At 40.0% G+C, this 26,864-nt stretch overlaps 1 protein-coding gene across 2 annotated transcripts in view; it reads left to right on the top strand.

The window, feature by feature from the left end:
* Nucleotides 1-1,150: 1,150 nt before the first annotated feature.
* The window catches only part of NR3C2 (nuclear receptor subfamily 3 group C member 2), a 348,657-nt gene continuing 322,943 nt past the window's right edge, over nucleotides 1,151-26,864 (top strand). For both annotated transcript variants that reach the window (XM_019828874.3, XM_003984956.6), the window contains exons 1-2: nucleotides 1,151-1,435; nucleotides 6,861-8,619. In XM_019828874.3, coding sequence (XP_019684433.1) covers nucleotides 6,863-8,619 — 1,757 coding nt within the window. In that variant the 5' untranslated portion in view covers nucleotides 1,151-1,435; nucleotides 6,861-6,862. The remainder of the gene's footprint in view (nucleotides 1,436-6,860; nucleotides 8,620-26,864) is intronic.

Here is a 26,864-nt window from a genome sequence, read left to right on the forward strand (position 1 = left end):
GAAATCAAAGTTAAGAAGCCCATCCTTTTGCTTAGTAACTAAAGCGTTCGGGTGGGCGAGAGGAGAGTCAAGGTGGGGGTGGTTGGAGGGAAACCGAAATTTCTTCTTGCAGACACTCGATCCTTAGAAAACTGTTTGATTCCATACCCCTCATGTATGTATGTTTTTCCCAATTATGTGCAACCCCTCCCACCCATTATAAAGAAGTGAATACCCTTGATGGTAAGCTTTCTTTCAAATTGAGCTAGTGGAAAAATCCAATACTAAACTAATAAATGCACCAACAAAATCATAAAGGAGACCAGCAGCTTTTGACCCTGGCACTTTTTTTTTTTTTTTTTTTTTTGGTGGGTGGGGGTGGGAGAGAGGCTGCGTTTAAAGGGCTTTGGCTGCACTGAAATCACCCACTTTTCCCGCACGGTTAAAACAAGGAAATTCAAATCGAGTGGGAACGTGATCCTTTTGCTCGCTGGCAGCGACGCTGCGGCTGCTCCGCTGAGAGGTAACTCGCAAGACCGAGAAAAGGGGCGGGGAGAGGAACCTCGGGGGTCGGGTAAAGCCCACTAGGAGTCCTCCCCTGCGCGTGGACGCTGTGGGCGGTGCCTGGGCCAGGACTGCCGCTCACCTGGCGCTGCAGGTGGAGAGCATGAGGGAACAACACCTTGACTGGATCTCGGGAAAACCGACTTCTTCCGCGTCACCACACTTTTCACGTCTTTCCAGATAGCCTGAGGTCGGCCAGGAGGAGAGTCAGGTGGGAGCGAGCAAGTTTGGGGCAGTGGAGCGAGAGGGGCTGGGGTCAGAGCGTGGATGGTGCCCAGTACCCAGTGTCGTAGCTGCTGCCCGGCACCCCAAGCACCCGCCGTGGCTGCGGCTTTAAGGGAGCTGCCGAGTCTAGGCTGTGTCGCAGCAACTTTGTATCAGTCATGTCGCCCTCCTGGTGACTGACAGCCACGATTGTCCAATGAGAAGCCCGCCTGACCTGTGCAGCGTGGAGCCTTGCTTCCCTCCGGGCCAATGGGAAGGGCTCAGGGGGGCGGGATAGCAACCTGAACTTTATCTGGACATGTGACCACCCCGGCCCTGGAGCTGGCCCACTCCCCCTCCGGGCTTTCGCCCGCCCTCTCTCCCTCTTTCCCTTCCCACTTCGCCCGCCCTGGCCCTGGCCCTGGCCCTGCCCCCTCCTCTCCGCCTCTCCGCGCCCGGGGTGTCATTGGGCCGGGGAGACGCAAGCCAACTTCAGGCTGCTCGGAGGAAGCCCGTGCAGTCACCTGGGTGCAAGAGCGTTGCTGCCTCGGGCTCTCTCGCTGCAGGGAGAGCGGCACTCACTGGCCTGGATGTGGTTGGATTTAGGGGGGCTCCGCAGCAGGGGTGTCGTGGCGTTGGCGAGCGCTGCAACAGGTAGACGCCGAGAGACGGACCCCGGCCGAGGCAGGTGTGTAGGGGTGCGCCGCGGGGCGCCGCTTGCCGGACTCGGCTTGCGGCCGCCGCACGGGAGCGTGCACTTTGCAGGGAGAAGTGGCTGCGTAATCCGGAGGCACAGTCAGTATGGTGCTGTGTGCTTGTTGTTTTGTTTTGGTTTTCCACTTTTTCCCCCCTTTGGCCGCCAGAGGACTATTTTGGGAAAGTTTGGCCACTTTGGATAAATGCCCTCTAACGAGCAGCTTTCAACTGCCTTTGGCAGTGGGAGGTCTACCACCCTTCCCTTTCCCCAAGGATGAATTTCGGATCGTTTTCCTTTCACAATTTTTAAAGGACGTTTGAATAATATTTCTTTCCTCTATCAATTGCGGAAGCACCCAGATCTTAGCTGGAGGTGTAGCGGATAAGGGCAGTTGAAGGAGATACAGAATCCTGATGGAGCCTGTTTGAAGGGGGCTCTGGAAATTCGTGCATTTACCGTCCCCTAGTATTATAAAACTCTTGGGAGAGGCAAATGCTTTCTGTGGCATCAGTTGCAATTGTAAAGGCAGGGGAGAAGGGATGAAGCTTCTTTTGATGTCATCCGTACCCTACTACTGAATTTAGGTGCATGGCTTTTCCTACTGAATTTTAAAAGACCAGGTTTGAATCATAATGATCTAGGGTACCATCAGTTTTAACTATTTATTATAACCTAGAAGTTAGGAAAACTTTTGTTTGATAGCAGACAAGTTTTGGAAGCCGCCGAATTCCTAATACACTAATTTGCTTCTTAACATTTGTATTGCCATTTCTCCAGGTGCTGTTATTGATGGTATTTACATAGTAATGATAACAGCGTTCCCCATCTGTGAAGTTCTGTGAAGTTTGAATTTTATGTTTGAGTTCAGGGCACACTGTCGCTGAAATGCCTGAGGATAGAAGTTAAAAAAAAATAATCTAAAGGAGACTTTTTCCTTTAAGGGAGAAATAGTGTGGCTTGGGGATTTTAGAAAGATCAGGTGGCTGAGTGAATTAGGTGAGTGAATAGAAATCAGGTGTGCTCAGTTCTAACTGGTTCTCCAGCACTCTTAGGTGACCTTGGGCAGGTTTCTATCATTTACCTCCTCTATAAAGGAGGGGAACATCATAATAGTTCCGTAGTGGGGGTGACCTAAAAGTAGTTAAGAATGGCAAACTTTTACAACGATACAACCAGTGAAAATTGTGACTTTAAGATTCTGTCTTTAAGGTGCCATATTATAGTGAAATAACTATAGAAAATGATATGTTTTAAGTGGGACTAGGTTGGGGGGGGATATTAAAAGTGAAAGTTTTCAGATAAAATATAAATTGGCAAGAATCTTTGTTAATATTCCTGAAAAAAGCTATTTCCTTATGGAAAAGAACAATTTAACACAGACTGTAAAACATAAAATTTTAAAGTCAGATTTTTCCTTTGCAGAAATAGTGTTTAAGAGCATATGCGTAGCTTAAGGTAGAACTTCTATCAGTGCTTTTTCTTTTGTGAAATTTCCTTTATGTTTTGGGGGGAGGTCATTTGCATGAAAATTAAAGGATCTTTCTGGTTCTTGCCTTTGTCCCAAGAGCGCCTCTGTTATAGTTTCCAATGTAAGGGAGACAAGTCTGATTCTATATAAGCTAGATGTGTATACCAGTGTCTGCTTCATCTTATACTTCAGTAACAAAAACTTTTCCTTTACCCTCTGGTTATTAAGTTCTATGAGGCTCATATTCATCAACTAAAATTATCATTATTTACTAGTACGTTCAGGTTAACTGAAATTCTGATCAAGCCATGGTTATTGTGTCAATTCCAGAAAGACAACCTAGGTTTCTTGGACAACATAGGAAATCTATATATATACATATATTTTTTTTTTTACAGAGAAGACTGATTAAAATAATAGGGGGAACTCAGTATAAAATATTTTAATAATCCTAAATTTTTAAAAAACTCTGATCTTGAAAAATGTTTGCAGTAGAAGCCATGCAGATGCTAATGTCCTCTAGTCTTGTGCCTTACTGTTGCCAATCTTTATTTCCTTTGTTGAGAAGTGCATTAAGTTGGTAGATGAATACGGTACCTTAAATAGAACTAATTTAGATTTCAGTAAAGCCTTTTGCAAATTCTTTAACGATAGCCCTGTCAATAACGTGGTGAAATGCAGGCTGTTTTATGTTATTATTAAGGGTTCAAGGCTAGCCAAACAGGACTTGGAAAGTTGTGATCAGCTGCATGTTAGCTGATAAGGTGCTTCCTTGTAGAGTGCCTTAAGATTGTACTTGCCTGCTATCTCCCACGTCGATTCTCTTCAAATCTTCATACAGCCTCACAAGTCTTAGATTTGGCTCTTGCTTTAAGGCAGTATGATGAAAGACATCCCTTAGAATATTAGTAGGTGTTGTGAAAAAAGGGGGCAGTGGCCAAATTATTTAGAGGACATTGGATTAGAAAGGAAACAGGTTTCTGTACTGGAAAACTTCTCAGGAGTTTAGCAGGCAGATTTACAGTGTGAAACTTCAAAAAAGCAGTAAGTGATCACCCTTTGCAAAAAAACGTTTGGAGGATGGATTTTGGAGAGGGATCTGGAGCTGGGGATTCTCCTTTCAGACTCAGGGTAGATAGGCCTGTTGCTTGGAGTGTGGGGGGGGGTGTGGGGGTGCAGATGAATAATGCAGCTAGGTGGAAGGTGGGGAGGCTGGAGCCTTTGGAGGCCTTTGGCAAAGGTGCCTAGGCAAGGGTAACCTGCAGTCACTAGGGTATAGGGTGGTGCAGTTCACCAAGACAAGAATGTGGATTTAGGGACAGGGTTCCAGGAAAGGGGTGTGATACACAGAAGATGTTCAGTTTGTTTTTTTTTTTAAGTTTATTTTTATGTATTTATTTTGGGAGAGAGAGAGTGCACATGAGCTAGTGGGAGAGGGGCAGAGAGAGAGAGGGAATCCCAAGCAGGCTCCTCACTATCAGTACAGAGCCCTATATGGGATTCAAATTCCTGAACCATGAGATCATGACCTGAGTCGAAGTCGGATGCTTAACCAGCTGAGCCACCCAGGCACCCCAAGATGTTCAGTTTTGAACACGAATAGACATGTTTCTTGTGGTGTTTAATGTATTTGGACCTAAAACATCTATACCTTAGATATGCATCCATTCAAGTTTGGTATGGGGTGGACAAAATATTCTTAGGTGGAAGTAGAAACACAGAATACTTGTAGTTTTCAACTTAAGTCTTTTTTTTTCAACTTGTCTTTCATCCATACTAAATTTTTTGGCTGGAGTTACCAGATAAACAACTATTGTAATTTGTCATTTTCCCCTGTTTTGTGATTGACTTGTGATTAAGAACTTATAGAATGTTCTTTAAAAAGTAGGCTACATACCGGAGTTTAATCATCACAAATTGAGTATCGATTATATTATAATGAAAGATTTTTTATTTGTACTAGGTATCTGCTTAGGATGCAGTGGTGAAATTGATAGTTTTTGCCTAACTTCAAATCAAGTGTAGAATACAAAGAAGTAAGAGGTATTTATGGTACTCAGACAATTTAGGCATTAAAGGTCATAATACAGCTTTGTGATGTCTATTGCCAATTTATTTAGTAGAGCCATTCTCTTATTTTTCTCTGTTAATTAACATAAGTTCTGTGGCCTGAGGACTTCCTGGTCTCTTTTTCTGGAGAAGCTAGGGAGGATGGAGGTAGTGCATGGCCAAGGGGGTGGGGGTGGGGCGGGGAAGGATGAGAGGGCCTAAAGTAATGTTGGTGTACAGATCTGCAGAAACTGCACTGGACTTTTATTTGGGTCATGGATTGTTTACAGACCTGAAAGGATTTGAAAAATGTATACATAATGACTTCAGCAGTTTTGTATATTAAAATTTACAAATGAAATTTGTACTGAGAATGAGTTAATTTTCTTTAAAATATGTTTGTTGAGAGTGGTGGGTCTCAAAGTGAGGAGTGAATATTGCCCCCAATGCCCCAAGGGGCATTTGGCAATGTGGAGACATTTTTGGTCGTCACAGCTGGGGATGGGGAGTGCTACTGGAGTCTAGTGCGTAGGTGTCAGAGATATTGCTAAACATCTTACAGTGCAGAAGGACAGACCTTCACACAAAGAATCATCAGGCCCCAAATGTCAGTAGTGCCGAGGTCGAGATACCTTGCTGTACAGAGACCTGGGATTACATTTCAGCCCTGCCATATAGCTGTGTGGCCAGAGCCTCGGTTTCCCCAATGTATCATTTGGATAATAGTTTTACTGACCTTATAGGGTTATTAGGGTAAATAAGAGGCTTATAATGTTGCATTGAGTTATATAATGCATAGAATTATGTAAATATAGCCTATTATAATGATTTTGTCTATGAAATAAATTTATATAGTCGGTGAATATGATTGTATATCTAAGAAAAAAAAAAAAAACAACCTTTGGGCTCCCTGAGGATGAGGACTGTACCTGTTTTGTTTGTCACTATAGATTCAGTGAGTCTTTATAGGCCTAGGATGTAGCACGCACTTGGTAAATATTTGTTGAATGAATGAACACAAATTGTCAGGACTCAGACTTCCTCCATTTGCTCTTGAAAATAAAACTGTCTTTGCTAGAAGTCTTTATAGCAGAGGTACCACTAAGTAAGGATGCATGTTGAAGTCCCTGTCAGTATTGAAATACAGAGAATCTGGTGGTGACATTCGCAGCTTCTCATACTGCCTGTCTGAACTATGGACCATCTTAGTTAATCAGGATATATGAATCTTTTCTTTTTAGAACTGATACGGGATTATCTTCGTCACTAACACATTTTAAGAAAAATCTTATTTTTTTTAAAAAATCTCAATTATTTTTCCTGCGATAATTCACTTGATAACTTTAATTTTATATTGAGAAATGGTAACATTGATTGCATTTCCGTATGGTTTTTAATAAAACCATGTAGATCTGGAAAGCAGCTTCCATATGCTGCAAGACTCCAAACGTTTTGGAGTCAGAAGATTTAGTTTTAAACCCATATTCATCGCTTATTATGTGTTTGACTTTGGGCAAATAACCCATATGACTAAGCTCTCAGTTTCCTCCTTGTCTGCCTCATCAGTCCCCAGGATTACTCTGAATATTACGTGAGTTGACATTTGTGAACATTCTTTGCAAATTCTAAAACATGTATTATAGCAAATATGTTACTTTTACTTACATGCAAAATAATTTTGTATGCTTGCTGCTCATATTCTGGCCTCTGGACAAGTTATAGTCAGTACTCTGTTATAGCACCCCAAAAAGGTAATAATTTTAATATAACTAGAAGTACCGTTTATAGTAAGTAGAATATGTATTTATAGTTTAATAAATACAACTTTAGAATGTCTTCTAGGGTGATATGGCTATAAATGACTCTAATTCGATTTTTTAATATAAATTTATTTGTTAGCTATGGAGACCAAAGGCTACCACAGTCTCCCTGAAGGTCTAGATATGGAAAGACGGTGGGGTCAAGTTTCTCAGGCTGTGGAACATTCTTCCCTGGGACCTACAGAGAGGACCGATGAGAATAACTACATGGAGATTGTCAACGTAAGCTGTGTTTCCGGTGCTATTCCAAACAACAGTACTCAAGGAAGCAGCAAAGAAAAACACGAACTACTCCCTTGCCTTCAGCAAGACAATAATCGGTCGGGGATTTTAACATCTGATATTAAAACTGAGCTGGAGTCCAAGGAACTTGCAGCAACTGTAGCTGAGTCCATGGGTTTATACATGGATTCCGTAAGAGATGCTGACTACACCTATGATCAGCAGAACCAACAAGGAAGCATGAGTCCAGCGAAGATTTATCAAAATGTTGAACAGCTGGTGAAATTTTATAAAGAAAATGGCCATCATCCTTCCACCCTAGGTGGTGTGAACAGGCCCTTGAGATCCTTCCTGTCTGACTCTGGGAGCTCTGTGAATGGTGGGGTCATGCGTGCCATCGTTAAAAGCCCTATTGTGTGTCATGAGAAGAGTCCATCCGTTTGCAGCCCCCTGAGCATGGCCTCTTCAGCTTGCAGCCCTGCAGGAATCAGCTCTGTGTCCTCCACGTCTGCCAGCTTTGGCAGCTTCACAGTGCACAGCCCTATCACCCAGGGGACTCCGTTGACATGCTCCCCTAATGTTGAAAACCGAGGCTCCAGGTCGCACAGCCCGGCACACGCCAGTAATGTGGGCTCTCCTCTATCAAGTCCATTAAGTAGCATGAAATCCCCAATATCCAGCCCTCCGAGTCATTGCAGTGTAAAATCTCCGGTCTCCAGTCCTACTAACGTCACTCTGCGATCCTCTGTGTCTAGCCCTGCAAACGTCAACAACTCAAGGTGCTCTGTTTCCAGCCCTTCCAACACAAACAACAGATCCACGCTTTCCAGTCCAACTGCTAGTACTGTGGGATCTATCTGTAGCCCTGTAAACAATGCCTTCAGCTACACTGCCTCTGGCACCCCTGCTGGATCCAGTGCAGCCCGGGATGTGGTTCCTAGTCCAGACACCCACGAGAAAGGTGCTCACGAGGTCCCCTTTCCTAAGAGTGAGGAAGTAGACAGTGCCATCTCCAATGGTGTGACTGGCCAGCTTAACATTGTACAGTACATAAAACCGGAGCCAGACGGGGCTTTTAGCAGCTCATGCCTAGGAGGAAATAGCAAAATAAATTCTGACTCCCCTTTCTCGGTACCAATAAAACAAGAATCAACCAAGCATTCGTGTTCAGGCACCGCTTTTAAAGGGAATCCAACAGTGAACCCATTTCCATTTATGGATGGTTCATATTTTTCCTTTATGGATGATAAAGACTATTATTCTCTATCAGGAATTTTAGGACCACCTGTGCCCGGCTTTGATGGTAACTGTGAAGGCAGTGGATTCCCAATGGGGATTAAACAGGAACCAGATGATGGGAGCTATTACCCAGAGGCCAGCATCCCTTCATCCGCTATTGTTGGTGTGAATTCAGGTGGACAGTCCTTTCACTACAGGATTGGTGCTCAAGGTACAATATCTTTATCACGAACAGCTAGAGACCAATCTTTCCAACATATGAGTTCCTTTCCTCCTGTTAATACTTTAGTGGAGTCATGGAAGTCACATGGTGACCTGTCGTCTAGAAGAAGTGATGGGTATCCAGTTCTAGAATACATTCCAGAAAACGTATCCAGGTAAGTTGGCTTTTCCTCCTTTTTTGAAAATCATGGCTTTATAAAATGTTGAAAAAGTATTTACAGTTGGTAATTTTAAACACATTTCAGTTTACTGTTTTATGTTTGCTTTCAGGATGGTCATTGAGTGCTCCCCTCTTTCCTTGCTAGTACAATGTTACTGCTTTTTTGAAATAGAGGAAAAAAAAAAACTTAAAATCTTTTAGGAAATACTGGTGTTGATCTTCAAGGGGGGAGCCTATATGGGTGTCCCCTCCCCCGCTTCTACATTGCCTATTGTAGGTGTTTGGGAAAGGCTTGTTTTGTACTGCCTGATACTGTATTTACTTTAGCAGACTAGTGCTAGACTGTTTGTTTCTTTAGCTGTACACAGGTTTACTAGAATTGTGTTAAATTCGTTTCTTTGTGGCTTTAGTCCTTTTCCTTAGCTTTTTTTTTTTAAATTCATCTCTTCATTGGTTGTGAAATATGAAATTGAACCCCAAATCAGTTACCCACAAGCTCTGCACCCTCTTGGTCCTTTTCTAGGTAGGTTAATTGTATGTAAGTTATGGTTTTCAATACAAATAAATCATTTCCTTAACTGTGAGGGCTTTTAAAGACTCAGCACATCTAAAATTACTAGGTGGACAGTCTTGTTTTCTTACTCATATTGGAAGTAAAATATGTCACAGCAGTTTTGAATTGGTAGATTTACAACTTTTATGATCTGCAAGAGGACATGCATTACTTACTGTAAAATATCTCTTGACTTTCCTTTTTGCAGATGGCATATTGTGTATGTTTAGAAAAAAATGAGGTTTTTGGTATGACTGTAAAGGGTGGTTCTAAGTTATATAGTGAATACTTGTATTGAACTTTGCTTCAGTACTGTTTTTATTACATGGTTGTGATAAATGATCCCTTTATTGAACATATAAAAAATAGATTTCCTAGATGTAGTTCATTCCTTTGGCATTTAGGAATACACAGATAATTTTCCCTAAAAACTTATGTTATGGGAGATACGTTCATCCCATTAGCAACAGAGGGCTTACATGTATTTCTGTATCTTTCTTCTTCCGTTCTGCCTTCCTTATGAGCCAAAAGCTAAAACTTTAATTGGTGCACTCCTTTCCTTGTCATTGATGCACACCTTGCTCCTCTGGCCTTTATGGAAGCAAACATTCCATTTAAAGGATACGTTATAACAATTGTCCATAGCACGAACTGTCATACTGGGATTCTGCCTCTGTCTCTTAAATTCTAAACACTAATGCAACGTAGCCTAAGACAGCATGGCTTTCATCAGAAACAAACTCAGCATGTGGTCTACTGCTAGTGCTTTGTTTTACTTTCAGAGAAGGAAATTTTGCACACGATGTTGATATTTTCGTGAGTGATGTTTTTAGTGAGTTAGTATGAGGGAGTGTAGCCTGGTAGTGGAGGGCATGCTGCCATGGTCGAAATCTCAGCTGTGCCACTTAATTGCTTTGTGTCACTGCCCAAATCCCTTCACCTCTGGGGCTTTGGTTTTCTCCTCCCCGGGGGGGGGGGGGGGGGGGGGGGGGGGAAGGAAAGAAAAAGAATTCAGTAGTACCCATCTCAAAGGTAGTTAGGATAATTGAGTTAATTTATGAGAAGCACTTTGCCTATCGTCTGGCATGCAATAGGTGTTATATACATTTTAGCTATTCCTGTTAACATTTGATTAGGTTGCACAATTTTTAGTTTTCATTTCTTTTAGTTTTTTGTTTTCTTCATTATATGAAATTACACAAAATATTTTGAAGAAATATTTTATACATAGTTGAAAGAAATATTTGTTAATTCTTATGATTGAATCCTACTCTGATTATTATTATTTTTTATGGTTAGGCACCATACATTTGCCATTCCGTTTCTTTTTTTTTTCAATGTTTATTTTGAGAGAGAGAGAGAGAGTGTACACCTGCACGAGCCAGCATGAGCAGGGGGAGGGGCAGAGAGAGAGGGGGAGAGAGAATCCCAGGCAGTTTCCATGATCATCACGGAGTCCCACTAGGGGCTCCATCTCACAACCAGGAGATGATGACCTGAGCTGAAATTAAAGACGCTTCACCGACTGAGCCACCCAGGCACCCCTGCCACTACATTTCTATTTATGCTTTATTAGTTTTGAAGGCAGTTGCTTTAGGTAATGATATTCTGGGTAGCAATAGTAGAGATATAGTAGATAAAATCATCATCAGTTCTCTGCTCTGTTTTGTTCTGCATCCTCTTTCCACTACTTTAATCGTAGTTTTTACACTCCTGAAGCCCCTCCCGATGTTCTAGTGACCCATAGCCTTAAACATGTTAATGTGAATCAGGGACCTTGAGCCTGCTCTGTGTTTGTGGGCACTGGAGGTGTTGTTCATTGTCTCTTCAGGAGGATTCCAAAATTCTTCACGTATGTGTTAGCATCATCAGAGGGGATTCATTTTGTTTACATGCATGTTAGTGTGGTTGCTAGTTTGTAGAAGTTTCCCCCAAACTTTTTTTTTTATTTATTCATTCATTCATTCATTCATTTATTTATTTATTTATTTATTTATTTATTTAATTTTTTGGGACAGAGAGAGACAGAGCATGAACGGGGAAGGGGCAGAGAGAGAGGGAGACACAGAATCGGAAACAGGCTCCAGGCTCTGAGCCATCAGCCCAGAGCCTGACACGGGGCTCGAACTCACGGACCGCGAGATCGTGACCTGGCTGAAGTCGGACGCTTAACCGACTGCGCCACCCAGGCGCCCCCAAACTTTTAATAACAAAGCTTTATTGTCATTTGAAGCCACTTATAGCCTGCTGGTTCTTTACAGCCTTTTCTGGTGAATATTATCGAAACCTGCTGTTTTGATCATTCTCAGAATAAAGGCTCAAGGATCAGAAGATATTTAGATTTTTTTTCTAGATTGCAGTCTACGTGTTATAATATTTAACCTCATCTATGCTTCATCTCTGGTCTCTTATTTTGGATCAAAATCGAGCCTTTTTGTCTATACCTTAATGTGGGATGATGATACCCTGTTCTGGGGGATGTGGAATAGATTAAAGAATTACAGGTTGTGGAGGATCAAGGCGGTGTGTGACTGTTCCTAGGTTTTGTAATAATCATTGTCTTTAGATTGAACTGGAAACTGTTTTCTAGTAGGTGTCAAAGTGTTGTTTGGGATTCCTGAGACCCTTTCAAGGAGGGTTGTGAAGTGAAAGATCATGCATCGGTAAAAGATCCATTCAAAATGGAAGATAGACCAGTGCTAGTGTATGAAAAATTTACTAATAGGGTTTCAGATTCTACATTGCAACTAACCTTTAAGAAACTACTCACTTGCAGTTTTCAAGGTAGTGTCAAAGAATCACATCTGCATTTATCTCCAATGATCGTTAAAATGCTCCTCCTTTTTCCAACAACATATCTGTATGAAGCCAGATTTTCTTCATACTCTTGAACCAAAACCTGTCGCCACACATTGAATGCACAAGTAGATATGAAAATCCAGCTGTCTTCTATTAAGGGAGACAATAGACTTGCAAAGATGTAAAACGGTACCTCTCCTCACTCAAGTTTTTGGGGAAACATAGTTATTTTTTCATAGACATATGCTTATGTGAACATGTAATGGCTTCTTATTTTTAAATGATTTAAAATGAGCATTAGTTTTAAATTCTGATATGGTAAATACCATTAGATCTAGCTGACCTAAACAAAAGCTTTTTGGAATCCTCCATACATTTTTAGAGTGGAAAGGTGTCCTAAGACCCCAAAGTTGAGAATTGCCGGTCTCTTCTATTCTCTACACCCTTTGGCAGTGAATGAAAAAAGACGTTATTACTTTATTTATGTTAGCCTTCCTGAATATGATGCTGAAGAAGGAGTGCCCTATTCAAATAAGAAAAATGATTCTCCTCTAGTTAATTTTTCAAGCTGATAGAAGTGAGTAATGGCTGTGAAGTGTGTGTTGTCCTCCTCTCTGTGGGCATCCTGTAAGAGCGGTGACGAAAGCCATCTGTCTGTTAATCATTTCCAGTGAGTGGATTGCCTGAGCACCACAGTGTAAAGTAAATTATGACACAAGCTGAATGTAAAGCTTTGAGGATGGACACTGGACCTAGTTGTGTCATGTCGATTGGAGTTTCCCTGTCATCTAGGACACAAACAAAACTGTGACCATGGTGAGTCACAGCTTCTCTTGGCCTCAGTTTCTTCATTTAAAGTGGTTGTGTTGAACTCAGTGCTCTCCTGAGGGTCTGCCAGCAAAACCATGGAGTGGCTGTGCAGTTTCCTTGGAGTTCTGTTTGTGAAAAATCAAGAGTATCCTTTAACATATTTGCTAATCTGGTTTGGAGTATATTTTAATGGCAGGTCCAGATCTGTGGTTTCCAGGGTGTCCTGGATAGAAAAATATTATTGTAATTTTGCCATTTGTTATTACTATTTTTTAATGTTTGTTTATTTTTGAGAGAGAGAGACAGGGCATGAGTAGGGAGGGGCAGAGAGAGAGGGAGACACAGAATCCAAAGCAGGCTCCAGGCTCCGAGCTGTCAGCACAGAGCCTGATATGGGGCTTGAACCCATGAACAGTGAGATTGTGACCTGAGCAGAGCCAAATTGGATCCAAAGTCAGATGCTTATCTGACTGAGCCACCCAGGTGCCCCACCATTTACCATTTAAAAACAAGAAGCAGTGACTTATTTCAGTTTGAAAAGCAGAGGTTTTTTAAAATCAAATCTTTTGTAAAATTTGATACTCACTATGAATTTATTTTTCTTTTAATTTCACCATTTCTTTTGAAGACAGGGTTTTTCTGTTGACACAACATTGATGTTTATGGTGATGGTCATAGTCACCCTGATAGCATCATAACATGCACTAACATTGACTTAGACCTTTGAATGTAAAGTTCACTGTTTCAAAGGGCATATTCTGGTAGGTTTCAAGATGAATGATCAGGTGTTTATCTTATTCTATGCTGCATTTTTTTTTTCCATGATAGAGTGAAACAATTTAGTAAATAACCTACGGTTATTTTTTTTTTTTTCAGTTGTGCCTAGAGTTTTTAAAAACTTACCTTCTGTAGTACACCAAAAGGTTTAGAATTCAAGGAGTTTGTTAGAATAGTTACCTGTCCCTTAGCAGACTTTCTGAGTAAACCAGTGAGATCTAAATATGTCTATGTAATGCAGAGTATGAAAGACTGATGGTTTTTTTTTTTTTTTTTTTTTTTTTTTTTGGAGGGGAGGTAGAATTGGAGTGATTGAGTATTCATACTTCCTATAATAAATAAATCCATTAAGAATTACTTAGGTCATTTGGAAGTGAAAACCTGGAACTTTCTTTTTCTTATTATTTGTCTTACAATATTTTGATTTTGAAATTGCTGGTGTACCTAGAATTTCTCCCGGTTAGTATTCTAAATAATATTTTTAGAAATGATTTCACAATGAGACTTGCTTCTCCTGATGATTCATCCACTTTCATTCATTTATGGTATTTCTGGTAAGAGTAGTGATAATTTTATTGAAAAAAAAAAAGAAGAAAACCCTTAGTGGTTTTTAACGAACAAATCGCTATGTACAGTTTGATAAATTTTGCTTTTAACATCATAAGTGTCCTAGGTTTATATGTCAGTATGTCTACCTTTTATTAAGTATTAGATATACTTAATATACTTAGAACTGTTTACTTCATACTTTAAAAATAGAGATAAAAGCCCTGCTTTCAGTTGAATAAACTCAAATTATTCAACTTCAGACTATTCAGGCTGTTTGCATATCCAGCAGTGGTGTGCTAGAACTAAGACCAGGGGATGTAGCATTTATGGATTTGATACCTTTTGCAGGAGTAAAATTCTGGATGTGTGTGACCTTTTCTATACTTGTAATGTTTAGAGTGGTACCAGATGTTATGTTGATCACAAGTAATTTAGGAGTAACACTTCACTTCCCCTAATGCTTTGATGGCATTAATTTTTTTCTCCAAAATAATATTTTTTTTTCCAGGCTTTCAACTGTTGCTTTAGTTTAATACTACTCATCTACTGATAAAATTTCAGCTCTCCTGCTACATAGTGTATCATTTTCTTTCATTTGCTAAATTCAAATCAAGAGAAAAATATTAGCTTTTATATGGAACTTAAATATAGTCATTAAATTGTATATTTTTGTGGACTGCATTCCAAAGTTTGTTAGTGAAGACCCAGGAAAAAGAATTGTGTTAAATGTGTTGGTCTTTATCTTAAATTTTAGAATTTCTAGTTTTAAACTTGTCAAGTATAGGCTTTGTTTTCAGTTTTAAGTGTTTTAGAGGTAATGATGAAGTTAAAACATAATTACGTATAAGCACCTGTTACTTAATGGATGCCTGGAAACCTCTGGATTTATTATTGTCAGTGGTAAGGCCAAGGCCAAACTATCTATGTAGAAAAGAGGTAGAAATCACTTGTATTTATGCAAGAAATAGAAAACTGTAGCATAAGGAAGGAAAAAGGACAAACAAAAAGTAATTTGAATACCTAAAAAGTTAATTCACTAGGGAGGGAGAGTGAGCTAATAACTGGCGATCTGAATATGTAACCATGGCTGTGACTTAATTAATGATGATATCTTCACTGTTATGTATCCTTACCTTATATATTAGGAGTTGTTGAGACTTACAAATAAAAATTATAATCTAAAACAGTGAAATAAGATTTACAATGGGCAAAGTCAACTTTGGGTATTCTGACAGTATAAGATTATCTAGGCAAGTTTTGGAAAATGAGGAGTGGGGTGGTGGTGGTCAGAGTGGATATTTATCCTTAGTCTTGAAAAAATGGCAGAGGGTAGGAGTGGTCATTTCCTGATGGAGGGAGTTACGTGAGCTAAACTTGGAGATTGGCAGAAAACACTGAATGTGTCAAGATGTATGGCTGATTGTGACAATAGCGAATGAGGAGAAGAAAGGCTGTAACAGATTAGTTCTTTGGAACTAGAAGGGAATGGAACTTGAAAGTCACACTAAGAAATTTGTACTTAATTTGGTAGGTAATGAGGAACTATTGAAATGTTGGAGCAGGGAAGTGGCATGAGCTGAAGTGCACTTTGGAAAAACCTTAATTAGGCAATGGCTGTGGGGTGGAGCCTTGTTAAGAAATTTTTGCAGCAGTGCAGGGGAATGGGAACTTGGTTCTCTGGAGCAAGGATGTCCAGGGTAATGGAAAAAAAGAGACAGATGTGAGACATTACAGAAGAAGCCCTTGTAGGAGTTTGTATAAGGTTTTTATTTTGAAATAATCACAAACCTACCAAAAAAAAAAATAAGTCCATTATGAACTAAAAAGAAGGACATTCTCTCACATAACTGCAATATAACCATCAAAATCAAGAAATTAACATTAAGTTACTTGCTTTAGGCCCATCTTGTGCTTTTTCTGCCCCAGTCCTGGAGTCAGCTATTTCTCCAAGGACTGCCCCATCCCCACAGATACTTTCCTGTCTGCCTTTGGGATCTAACTCGGTATTCTGCGTCACAGGGCCACACTCCCCCCAACAGATGCCCTCCTTAGCCCACTCCAGCACTGACTCCCCCTGCTGGGCCATCCTCTCCCTGCTTGGGCGCTGCTCTGCACTAGACCATGTGAACGCATAGACACATGCATGCTTTCTCTCCGCCCCCCCCCCCCCACATTGGGCATCAGAGCCACCCTTGGGCTTGGTGCCCTACTGTGGGCCAAGACACCTGTTCACACCCTACCCCCTACTGTGGATTTTTACTTTGCTATGTCTTGCCTAATGGTTTTAGGACTGAATTATTAAGAGAGAGGAGAGGACTAGATACTTAGGTAGAAATGGAGGGTAAAGTATGTGGAAAATCAGCGAAAACTCAAGTTGTGAGTTTGACTGTCATGGATAATGGTAAGCAATTAAGGGAAATGGAGAGGTCAAGAAGGAATAGGTTGGAGAAGAAGTGATGATTTATCTTGGTTCCATGAGTTTTAAGTTCCATACTACCTCTGACAGTAAGAGTCCTCCCTATAGGTGGAAATGTTGGTCTGGAGATGTGGGAGGCCTCTTCATAGAAGTGGCAGTTGAGGGTGTCAATGTGGGTGCTACTGCCCAGGGAGAGAATGTATGTATGACTCAGGTATGGCTTACAGTGCATTGTGAGAGGCATTTGGAGGAACAGAACCCCATTTAGGAGATGAGCAACACATCCTAATAAAGGAGACAGAGTTGTTTGGAGAATTAAGATAGTGCCGAGTCATGGATGCCAAAGGGAAGAATCATGTAGTCTTAGACTTTCCAAATTAGAAGGGCTCTAAGGCTATCTGTAAATCCAGGCCTGGAACTAAGGTCCAGAGAGATTACATGCCTTTTCCAATATCATACAAAGCAGTTGGTAGCAGAGCTGGGAGTAGATCCTGCCCTTTTGTCTATTATGTCATTCTTTCCTTCAGTAGGAGGTGGTGGTTCAAAACCTGGTGATGGGGGTGAGGAAGACTAGAAATTAGACTGAGTAGTTGGCGCTGGTGATTTTTCAAGAAGGACTTCTGTAGAGGGGTAGGAATGGGAATTAGACCGTGATCGGTTAAGGAATAAGTTAGGAAGAGGAGAAACTTAGGGGAGGTGGGCACAGGATTTACCCTTGGGAGGCATCTGTTCAGTGGTAAAGAGAAAGGGTGAGAGAACAGGTGGTAGCACAAAGGAGCAGCAGGATCAGAGTAAGGATTTTGTTGGACAGGTGAGATATGACGAGGGTGGTGGAGGAGACTGTGCTGCGATTGAGATGGAAAATGTGAGGAGGAGGGCAGAGAATGACGAGGGCAGTGTCTGGGGAAGCTGAGAATAAAAGGGAGACTACGGTTAGCTGCAGGGTCAGGTATTTAACTGCCATATTGAACCAGTATATGTAAGCAGTTGCGGGCAGCCAGCATCACTGTTTTTAAGATAGGGAAACTGAGGCTCAGATGGTATTCGTGATTTGCCTAAGGCCACATAACTAAGGTAAATGAAGAAACAAATGCTTGAGATAGAGAAGAAAACTGAATGTCCTAAGAAAGATGGAAGTTTTAAAAACATAAATTATGTGGCCGATATAAAGCCCTCTGGCTGCCTCTCATTGCAGGCAGCATAAGGTAAAATAATCGAGGGTCTGAAAAGCACTGAAATATCAGAGCTCTGTTTTATTTAATATCTGTTTTTTCCCTGCTCATTCTGCACACTGACCTTTCTGTGACTCAAACTAACCGAGCCCCCTACCCTGTGGGGCCTCCATGCTTACTGTTCTCCCCGCTGAGGCTCTGCCTCCATATTTTGGTTGCCTGTTCCTTCTTGTCACTTGGAATTAGCTTAAGTGTCACCCTCTCAAGGAGGTCTTCCGTGACAACCTATTTAAAGTGGTGACTCCACCCCCCCACCTTCTAACAACACGTCACAAACTTTTGTTGTCTTCATAGCACATACCTATCAGAAGTTATCTTTGTTTTACTTCCTCCAATTAGAATGTAAACTTCCTGAGAGCAGGAACCTTATCTGTCCTGTTTGCCAGTGTATTTGTCATACCTAAGACAGTGCCAGGTACGTTGTTGATGTCCAGTAAATTATGAATGAATGAATGAATGAATGAGTTGCTTAGCAGAGGGACTTAGGGGCAGACATGTATCTGGAATGACTGGATAAGTGTTGGTGATTGTGTAAGACTCCTACAATTATTGTCAAATAACAGAATTGTGTTGTTAGCGAAAAGTTGGCGTGACCCATGAACATATTTTTAAGGATTTTCACAAAAATAATCAATAGGTACTGTCCTTGTTTTATCTAATCTCAGCATAATAAAGTAGTTGGTGATGTATTGCAGGCTATATGGTGACATAGTCTTTACTTACGAGGTCATTTATTTATTTTTAATTTACAAACGGTAAAATTCATTGTTTTGGGAGAAGTTTGGCCAAGTGAGTAGTCACATAACCACCATGCATTCAAGAGAAAAATAGTTCTATCTTCCACTAAAATTCTTTTGTGTTGTCCCTTCACTCCTCTTCACTACCAAACCGTAGTGACCATTTATATGTTCCCCATCATTGTGGATCTATTTTTTTGTAGATTGTCTTATAAATGGAATTACACTTTTTATAGCCTTTTGATTCTGGCTTCTTTTATTTAGCATAATGCCTTTGACATTCATCCATGTTGTTGCCCGTATCATTAGTTTCCTTTTAGTGCTGAGTAGTATTCCATTTATGGCTGTACCACACAGTTTGTTCATCCACTCACCTGCTGATTGACATTTGGGTTGTTTCCAGGTTTTGCTGTTACAAACAAAGCTGCTGTAAATATTCACATACAGCTCCCTGTATGGACATAGGCTTTATTTTTCTTCAGTAAATGCGTACACGTAGAATGGCTAGATCATATGGTAGGTGTAGGTTTAATTTTTAAGAGACTGTCAAGCTGTTTTCTGAAGTGATTGTACCATTTTTACATTCCCACCAACACTGTGTGAGATCTGGTTCCATTACATCCTTGCCAGCACTTGAGAGAGTCAGTCTTTTTAATTACAGACATTATGATAGGCGTGTAATGAAAACTCATTGTCATTTAAATTGGCATTTCTCTAATGCCTAAATGAAACTGAACATTTTTTTTCCCATGTGCTTCCTTGCCATCCATATGCCTTCTTCTCATACCTGTTAACCCTTTTGTCCATTTTTATTGGGCTGCTTTCTTTTTGAGTTCTGTTATCAGTGGGTATTAATGTAAACGTTTTGACAGAAGACCTAGAATGAAGATAAAATTAGCTATTTAAATTTCTGGATTAACAGTGGGAAAAATAATAGACAATTTTCGGATTATTTAGTACCTACTGTGTTCTTAATGTGGTCTTCACTGTATTCCTTTCTAGCTGTGGAAATGACTCACATGAGTATATACAGCTTTTTTTTTTTTTTTTTTTTTTTTTTTTTTTTTTGTGTGCGAGGGGGCTGGGTAGTAGTTCTGTAATCATGTGTTCCATTGAATGATGCAGGTGAGAACTGTTACCAAAGATTAGAAAGGAAAGAGTTCTCTGTGGGCTGGAATAGCCAAGAAAAGCTTCATAAAGGGGATGAGATTTCAGGCAACAATTGAAGATTGGTGATGTTTGGTGAGGAGTAGAGATGTATTAGAGGATAAGCATCAACACAGGTCAGGTGTGTGGACAGAGGACGAAGCCCCCTTGGGTTGCTTTAATTGTATTTAGGGAAAACTAGATTATAGAAAATCCGAGAGTGCCAAAAAGAAGTGTTGGGCACTTTTAACATAGCATTATTAAACATTCTTTTAACCTGGAAATGACATAAAAGGGTAGATAGGGAAATCTGATGAGGGAGATAAGAAATAGTGAATGAAACAATAGGAACAGTTGAAAGGCTATTGTATTGATAATTCAAACCTAGGGGATAAGTGCTGAGTGGTTGGGATGGTGGGCTGGGGATAGAAGTTCGAGTGTGAAGGAAGAAAGAATTGAATGCCAGATCATCTGACCCAAAGCCTTTTCTTTTCCACTATACCACTAAGCCATATGTGCTAAACCCCACAAGACGTAGATTGCCACGGGGTATAAGGAACAAAAATAGTAATAAGGAAGACATTTAAACATAATTATGACTCTAAGAGAAAAGTGAAACAATTTTATGTGGATGAAGATAAAACCTGATCATTTCGATACCAAAATAGAATACTTTTTTATTAGACTGTGGAGGAAAAAAAAAAAAATGCCCCTGGGAAATGGAACAGGAAGAGCTGAACAGGTTTGGCAAAGTTGGAAAACAAGCTGGTAAAAGATGATCTAAATGCATCAGAAGTATTATGGATTTCAGAGGTGCACACAGGTCTGTAAATGAGCAGAATCCTAGCTTGTTCGGAAGCCCGTTTATTGTGTCCCCAAGTAACTGCTGTTTGAATTAGCAGGGCTCTTTCCGAAACTGGGCACATGGTTGTTTTCCTCCATCACATGTTACAGTTTGTATTTACTTAATAAATGTTTTTCTGATAAGTTTGAGAAGAGATTCCAAGGACAGAGTTTGGGAGTGGAGAGATTTCATGGGAGCAGATCTCCAATTTGCTCCAATTTGGATTCTTAGCTGTATTTTTGAAGTGCAGATTCTGTTCAGAGCAGCTTTTGTTCTTGGAACTACTGTATGATGGCAGAATAATATATGTTCATCGAATGCAAAGTATTTTTTTCTTGGTTTCTCCATCATTTTCAGACCCAGCTGAGGTAAATGCGCATGTGAGGTATTCCTTTGAGACTCCTGGAAGCATTTGAGTTTTCTGTATGTGGTAGAAATATGATAATTTTGTTGACATATACCCTGTATTTTGGACTTGGTTGCTATGATTCAGGTGCAAACAGCACTTTTCCCCTGTCCTAAATACTGTTTTTTAGCAAACTGAAGAAACTGACAGATGGGTAGAGTAAGGGAAGGAGAGGTTATAAGCATGGTAACCTTTCGTAGTGAAAACCTAGACCCGAGAGCTCTTATATTTATATAACTTTTTAACATTTTTATTTTTATTTTTTTCACTTTTTAGGGAGAGAGAGAGCCCAAGCAGGGGAGATGGGCTGAGGGCGGGGGGAGGGAGAGAGAGAGCAAGAGTGAGAATGAGAGCGAGAGCGAGAGCGAGAATGAGAGAGAGAATGAATCTCAAGCAGGCTCCATTCTCAGAGCAGAGCCTCACATGGGGGTCGATCCCACAACCCTGGGATCATGACCTGAGCTGAAATCAAGAGTTGGACATTGAACCAACTGAGCCACCCAAGCACCCCTATTTATATGAATCTGAAATGGCTTCATGGGAGGGTCTTAGGTGTCCATTAGCAGGTACCCCTTATTTTTGAGCTAATGTTCACTTAAAAAGCCAAAGATTTTTATGATGAGTATAATTGTGTCAACTGTGCATTTGTTAGAGGATGAATTTGTTGCCAGTACCTGAGAGTAGAAGTAAAAAAAAAAATAATATATATATATATATATATATATATATATTAACTGTGAACATGGCCTCATCTTTGTGATGCAATATGCTTTTTAAAACTTTTTAATTCTTTCCAACTTTTACTACAGCAGAAATCATCAAATCTGGTATCATGAGGGTTTTAAGGAGAATAGACATAAAACAATTAATGTTGTTTTAATGGGAAAAATGGCTAAATTTTTGTGAATATGTCAGAGTCTATACAGTCTGTCTCCTCCACACATGTAATGGATACTAAGCATGATAACCTGAGTTATTCAGGGCTTTTAATCAATGAAGAATGCTGAAAGTTTGCTTGTCATGCTGTTTTTAGTGTTGATACTTCAGTTGCTTGGCTTTAAAAGGGGGTGGTCTTCCCTGGTCCTTAGCCCAAGAGAGGGAAGAGAGATGATTACAAGACAGAAGACATGGAGATTTTTCAAAGAGGAATGCACTGCCACCTATAAATAACTAATATCAGTTCTCTTTATTGAACCCCCGGGAATCTATAACAAACAACAATGCACGTTAAAGGCACTTAATCCGAAAAAGTTCTGGAGAGGGATGGTGGTGATGGCTGCACAACACTGTGAATGCACTTAATGCCACTGAACTATATACTTAAACATGGTTAAGAGAGTGAATTCTGCATACGTACATTTTATCACAAATAAAGTAGCACTTAATCTTGACAAAAATGGGAGTACCTTGCGTTGATGAAATTTGGCATCCAGAGATACGGAGGTGTACTGAAAGTCCACTATGTGAGCCCCTCCGAGCAGAGACTAAAGCAGGGACCATGTCATCCTTAGCTTTGATCTTCTGGACTACTAAGTACAGCATCCGATATGAACTGTGTTCAATACTGATTTTCATTCAAGAAGCATTTATTAAGCACTTGATTCTGTCAAAGCATGATCCTAGGTGTGGTCAGAGCAAAAATGAGAAATTCCTCATCCTTTAGGACACCCAGTCAAGATACATCCAAGATCCAATTACAAAGTAGATCGTGGCAAGTTTGTTTGTTTGTTTTGGAGGTAGCAAACAATATTTTGAGCACACGGGGAGGGAATACTTCGGAATTAAATATTAATTTCACTAATGAAATTATATAATGCCCATAAGTGAGTTTCATGTAATTAATGAGAAGTCTTGGTTTGTAAACAGCACAGGAAACCATCTCTGACTAGCTTCAAGAAAACGGAATCTCTTGGCTCACAAAATGGGAGAAGTTCAAGGGGCAAACCTCAGGCTTGGCTAGATCCCAGGTTTCACATGGTGGTGTCATGAGTTTCCTTATTTCTCCATCGATTGCAGTTTTTCTCTTTTCATTCAACTTTGTTTTTCGAAGGTATGGTCGGCCTCACTCTGGGCTTGCATTTTCATTAGTTTTTTGATCCCGGTGAAAGGATCAGCTCTTTTCTTGATGGATTTTGACTGGCCTGGCTTGGGTCTCACCACAAGCGTGGAGCAGAGATAGCTCTTGTGTGCACATATGCATTGCGGGGGTGGGTGCTTGGCCTTGCCCAGCACAGTGGGCTAAGAACACAGGAAGATAGTTCTCTAGTGTTCAGGCAAACAAAAACGGTACTCTGTGTCAGTAATTTCAAAACTGATCATATAGTCAGTTATTAGTTACCCTGTATTTAATTAGAAGCATTAACTACAATGCTTGACTCTCTGTGTATTATGGTTAATAAGACTTTACTATTATTGAAGTAGACTATCTAGTTGTATTGAGAACTTGTGGAGGACAGAAAATTGATGATTGGAAAGGCCACGGTGACTTTTTTTAGAGAGATCTGATAGTCTCTTTTGTGGAGTACATTTATAGATACTTTAATGATGATAAAATTTAGTAGTAACCAGAATGTGTGCCAAGAGCAGTACACTGCAGATTCAGTCCCATTCTCTGATACATATGGAAAATCAGCTTTAATGTAACACCAAAGGCTTATTAAATTGACCCCATTAATAAATATGGCCCTAGACCATCCAGAGATGGTCTACCTAAGAAGTGTCCATCTTATATTATTTTCTTTGGTCTGTTGATTGAGAGCCTCTTCAGTTCCTGGTGCAAATGATATTTTCTTAGTGTGGGAGGATTACTAAGGAAATGAACTTCTACCTACTCACCAGCACAAATATGTGTATACTTACAACATTTTGCATATGGCTTCAGAAGATTCACGCACCATTTTATGAACTCCCTGCTTCAGGTTAAGAACTATTTCTCTTGGTCGTTGTTAAAATATAATTGTATAACAGAAAGAGAACCGTAGTGATCCACTACCAAGAGAACATTTATAGTTGAAAATGTGGTTTGAATTGTTTGTTTGCTAGTAGTGCTAGGTTATATGTTCAGTCACAGCATCTCCTAACACGTGGTAAATACTTATGCAAGATGGCTATCTGGGAAAAAGAATCCTGTGAAAGGGGCACCTGGGTGGCTCAGTTGGTTAAGTATCTGACTTCGACTCAGGTCATGATCTCACGGTTCGTGGGTTCGAACCCTGCGTCAGGCTCTGTGCTGACAGCTCGGAACATGGAGCCTGCTTCAGGTGCTGTGTCTCCCTCTCTCGCTGCCCCTCCCCTGCTCATTCTCTGTCTCTCCAAAAATAAATAAACATTAAAAAAAAAAAAAAAAAGAATCCCATGAAATACGGAGTACTGAGTGGCCCATATAAACTGGCCAGCGTTATTAGTTGATCTGATTAGTTGGTATCTGATAAGTTGAAAAGATAAAGATCAATATTGTAGATATTGTAGGTACAGGTAGCATCTTTTGGGAAGGGTATAATCAGAAGCCCGCATGGTCTTGGTACATTGGAGAAAATGTAACAAATGAATGTATAGGAGAAGAGTGGTAGATAGGAAGGCCAACGTTGGGAATGCACTTCTGCTTGCTTCTTGTATATTTTTAGGCAAGTTACCTAACCTCTCTATCAATGAGTTTCCATATCTTAAAACAGTGACAATAATAGTCCTTACCCTCATGGCTATTGGGAAATTTATTTGGGCTAGTCCATGTAAAGTGCTGGCATATAGTGACAGCTCAGTGAAAATAAAATATTAGTTTTTATTCTTGTTGATTTTTATTATCAGTTTCAATTAGAATTGAAATAGAGGAATAGAAACAAATAGGAAGTACATGGGTAAATAATTGCTCATAAGAAAGTATGACCTAAGAGATTCCATTGTGAAAAGAATTAGCAATGTAGATTTAATAAATTCAACCACAAAACTAACATTATTTTAGAGAGAGGAAATCCTTCCAATTCTTTGTGCCCTCATGAGATCCTTAATTGAGAACTCATTCTTTTCTGAATTCCAAAAATAGAGATGATTATGAAGATAGTTTAGACTAGGGATTCTCAACTCTTTTTTAGAGCAATACAAATGAAGATTAATATTCACATATATCACAAACTCAGTGGCAGATTTGATTTAGAAGCCTTGTGTGGGTATGTGTGTGTGGGCAGTAAAGCAAATAGCACCATGAGCTTTTTGTTTTTGTGGTATTCATAAAAAATCAATACTCGGCATAAAAATATTATTCACTAAGAATTGCTTATTATGGGCTGTTGCTTAGGAATATAAGCCGCATGGTAATATACAGTAATGGCTTTAATTTCCAGTTCTTCTCCTGCTTGTGAAAACATGAGAATGCAAACAAGTAAGTAAGTGGCTTTACTATGGGAAGAATTGTGAACTTGTTTTGTGGTTCTGTTTTGAAAGTAATTTACGAACATCAGTATCATCATTATTAACAAATTACTTGGCACACCACTCACAACTGATCATGCCCTATTATATAGTACTCTGATTTAGAGGGTACCCTGAGACGTCAGTAAAAATGGCCAGACCCTTCCTCCTCCTCCACACAATTAAAATCACTGTGTAATAATGCTATTCAAATATAAAAACCTTTGGGGCTCCTGGGTGGCTCAGTTGGTTAAATGCCTAACTGGCTCAGGTCGTGATGTCACGGTTCATGAATTCGAACCCCACATCTGGCTCTCTGCAGTAAGCACAGAGCCCCCTTCAGAGTCTCTCCCCCCCCACCCACCTCTTTGCCCTTGCCCTTTTTTGCGTTCTCTCTCTCTGTATCTCTCAAAAGTAAATACTGAACACTAAAAAAATATGTAAGAACTGGTAAGCCAATGATACTAAATATATAGTTGCTTTTTCCTTTGGACAACAGAATAAAACAAGAAGGCCTGTTAGGGATTCAGATGAGCTATGAAAAATCTGACTTTTTATATTGAACATTGGGCTAGAATTATTGTTCAGGGAAGGCCTGTGACAGCTTTTACTCTGTGGGTTTTTAAAGGTAAGAATGATTTTCATGTTTGAGATGTTTTTGATGTGGCTGTAACCAGAATAGAAGTGTCTTAAATTATGGCTTTTCCTCATATTGAGTAATTCTGTTGTAATAAGTCAGCATATGTTGCTGTCTAATCTGAAATCTACATAAGGATAAAAAACATATTATGTAAAACCACCTATAGTAGCAAATCTTTACACTTCCACTATGCTTAAGATTTAATGCCAACACCATACACCAGATAATTTCCAGATGGTTTAAAGAGAACCTTGGTCAAGGAAAACATTTAGTTGAATGCATCTCTGACCCCAGGAGAGAGAAGTGCTTTCTAAGATTAGAGGGGAGGAAGAAAGTACATACACATAAACTAAAACTTCTGACTGTGTAAAAATTCTAGATGCCTATATGCCAGGTAAAATTAAGACAAAGATGGGAAGTTGTGATTAGGTTAACTATATTAAGAGCTAATACAAATCGATAAGAAGATCATGAAGACTTCCAGTGGGGGTGGGGAAAAACACAGGCAAAGAACATGAACAGGCAGCTCATAGAAAAGCTCATAGAAAAGCATGTTGAGTCATGCTAGTAAATAGAGACAAATGTAAGCAACAGATAGCATTTTTCATCTATCAGATTTTCAGAGAGGGGAACAATTGATGGATGGATGGATGGTGCTTTGGAAAGTGGGGAGTTTAAATAAAGAGAGACAAGTAATTTGACAGCATAAAACACCAGAAATAGTATGATACAGTTCTTAAGCATGAACTCTACAGCTAAATGGATCTGCGCTTTATTTACCACTTACTGGCTGAGTAACCTTGGGCAAGTTACTTAACCTCTATGCCTCAGTTGTCCCCATTGTAAAATGGAGAACAATAATAGAATTTACCAACTGTTCTAAGGGCTCATTGAGTTAGTATATGTAAACTGCTTAGAAAAGTCCTG

This window comes from Felis catus, chromosome B1 (assembly GCF_018350175.1).
Source record: "Felis catus isolate Fca126 chromosome B1, F.catus_Fca126_mat1.0, whole genome shotgun sequence".
Classification (NCBI taxonomy): Eukaryota; Metazoa; Chordata; class Mammalia; order Carnivora; family Felidae; genus Felis; species Felis catus.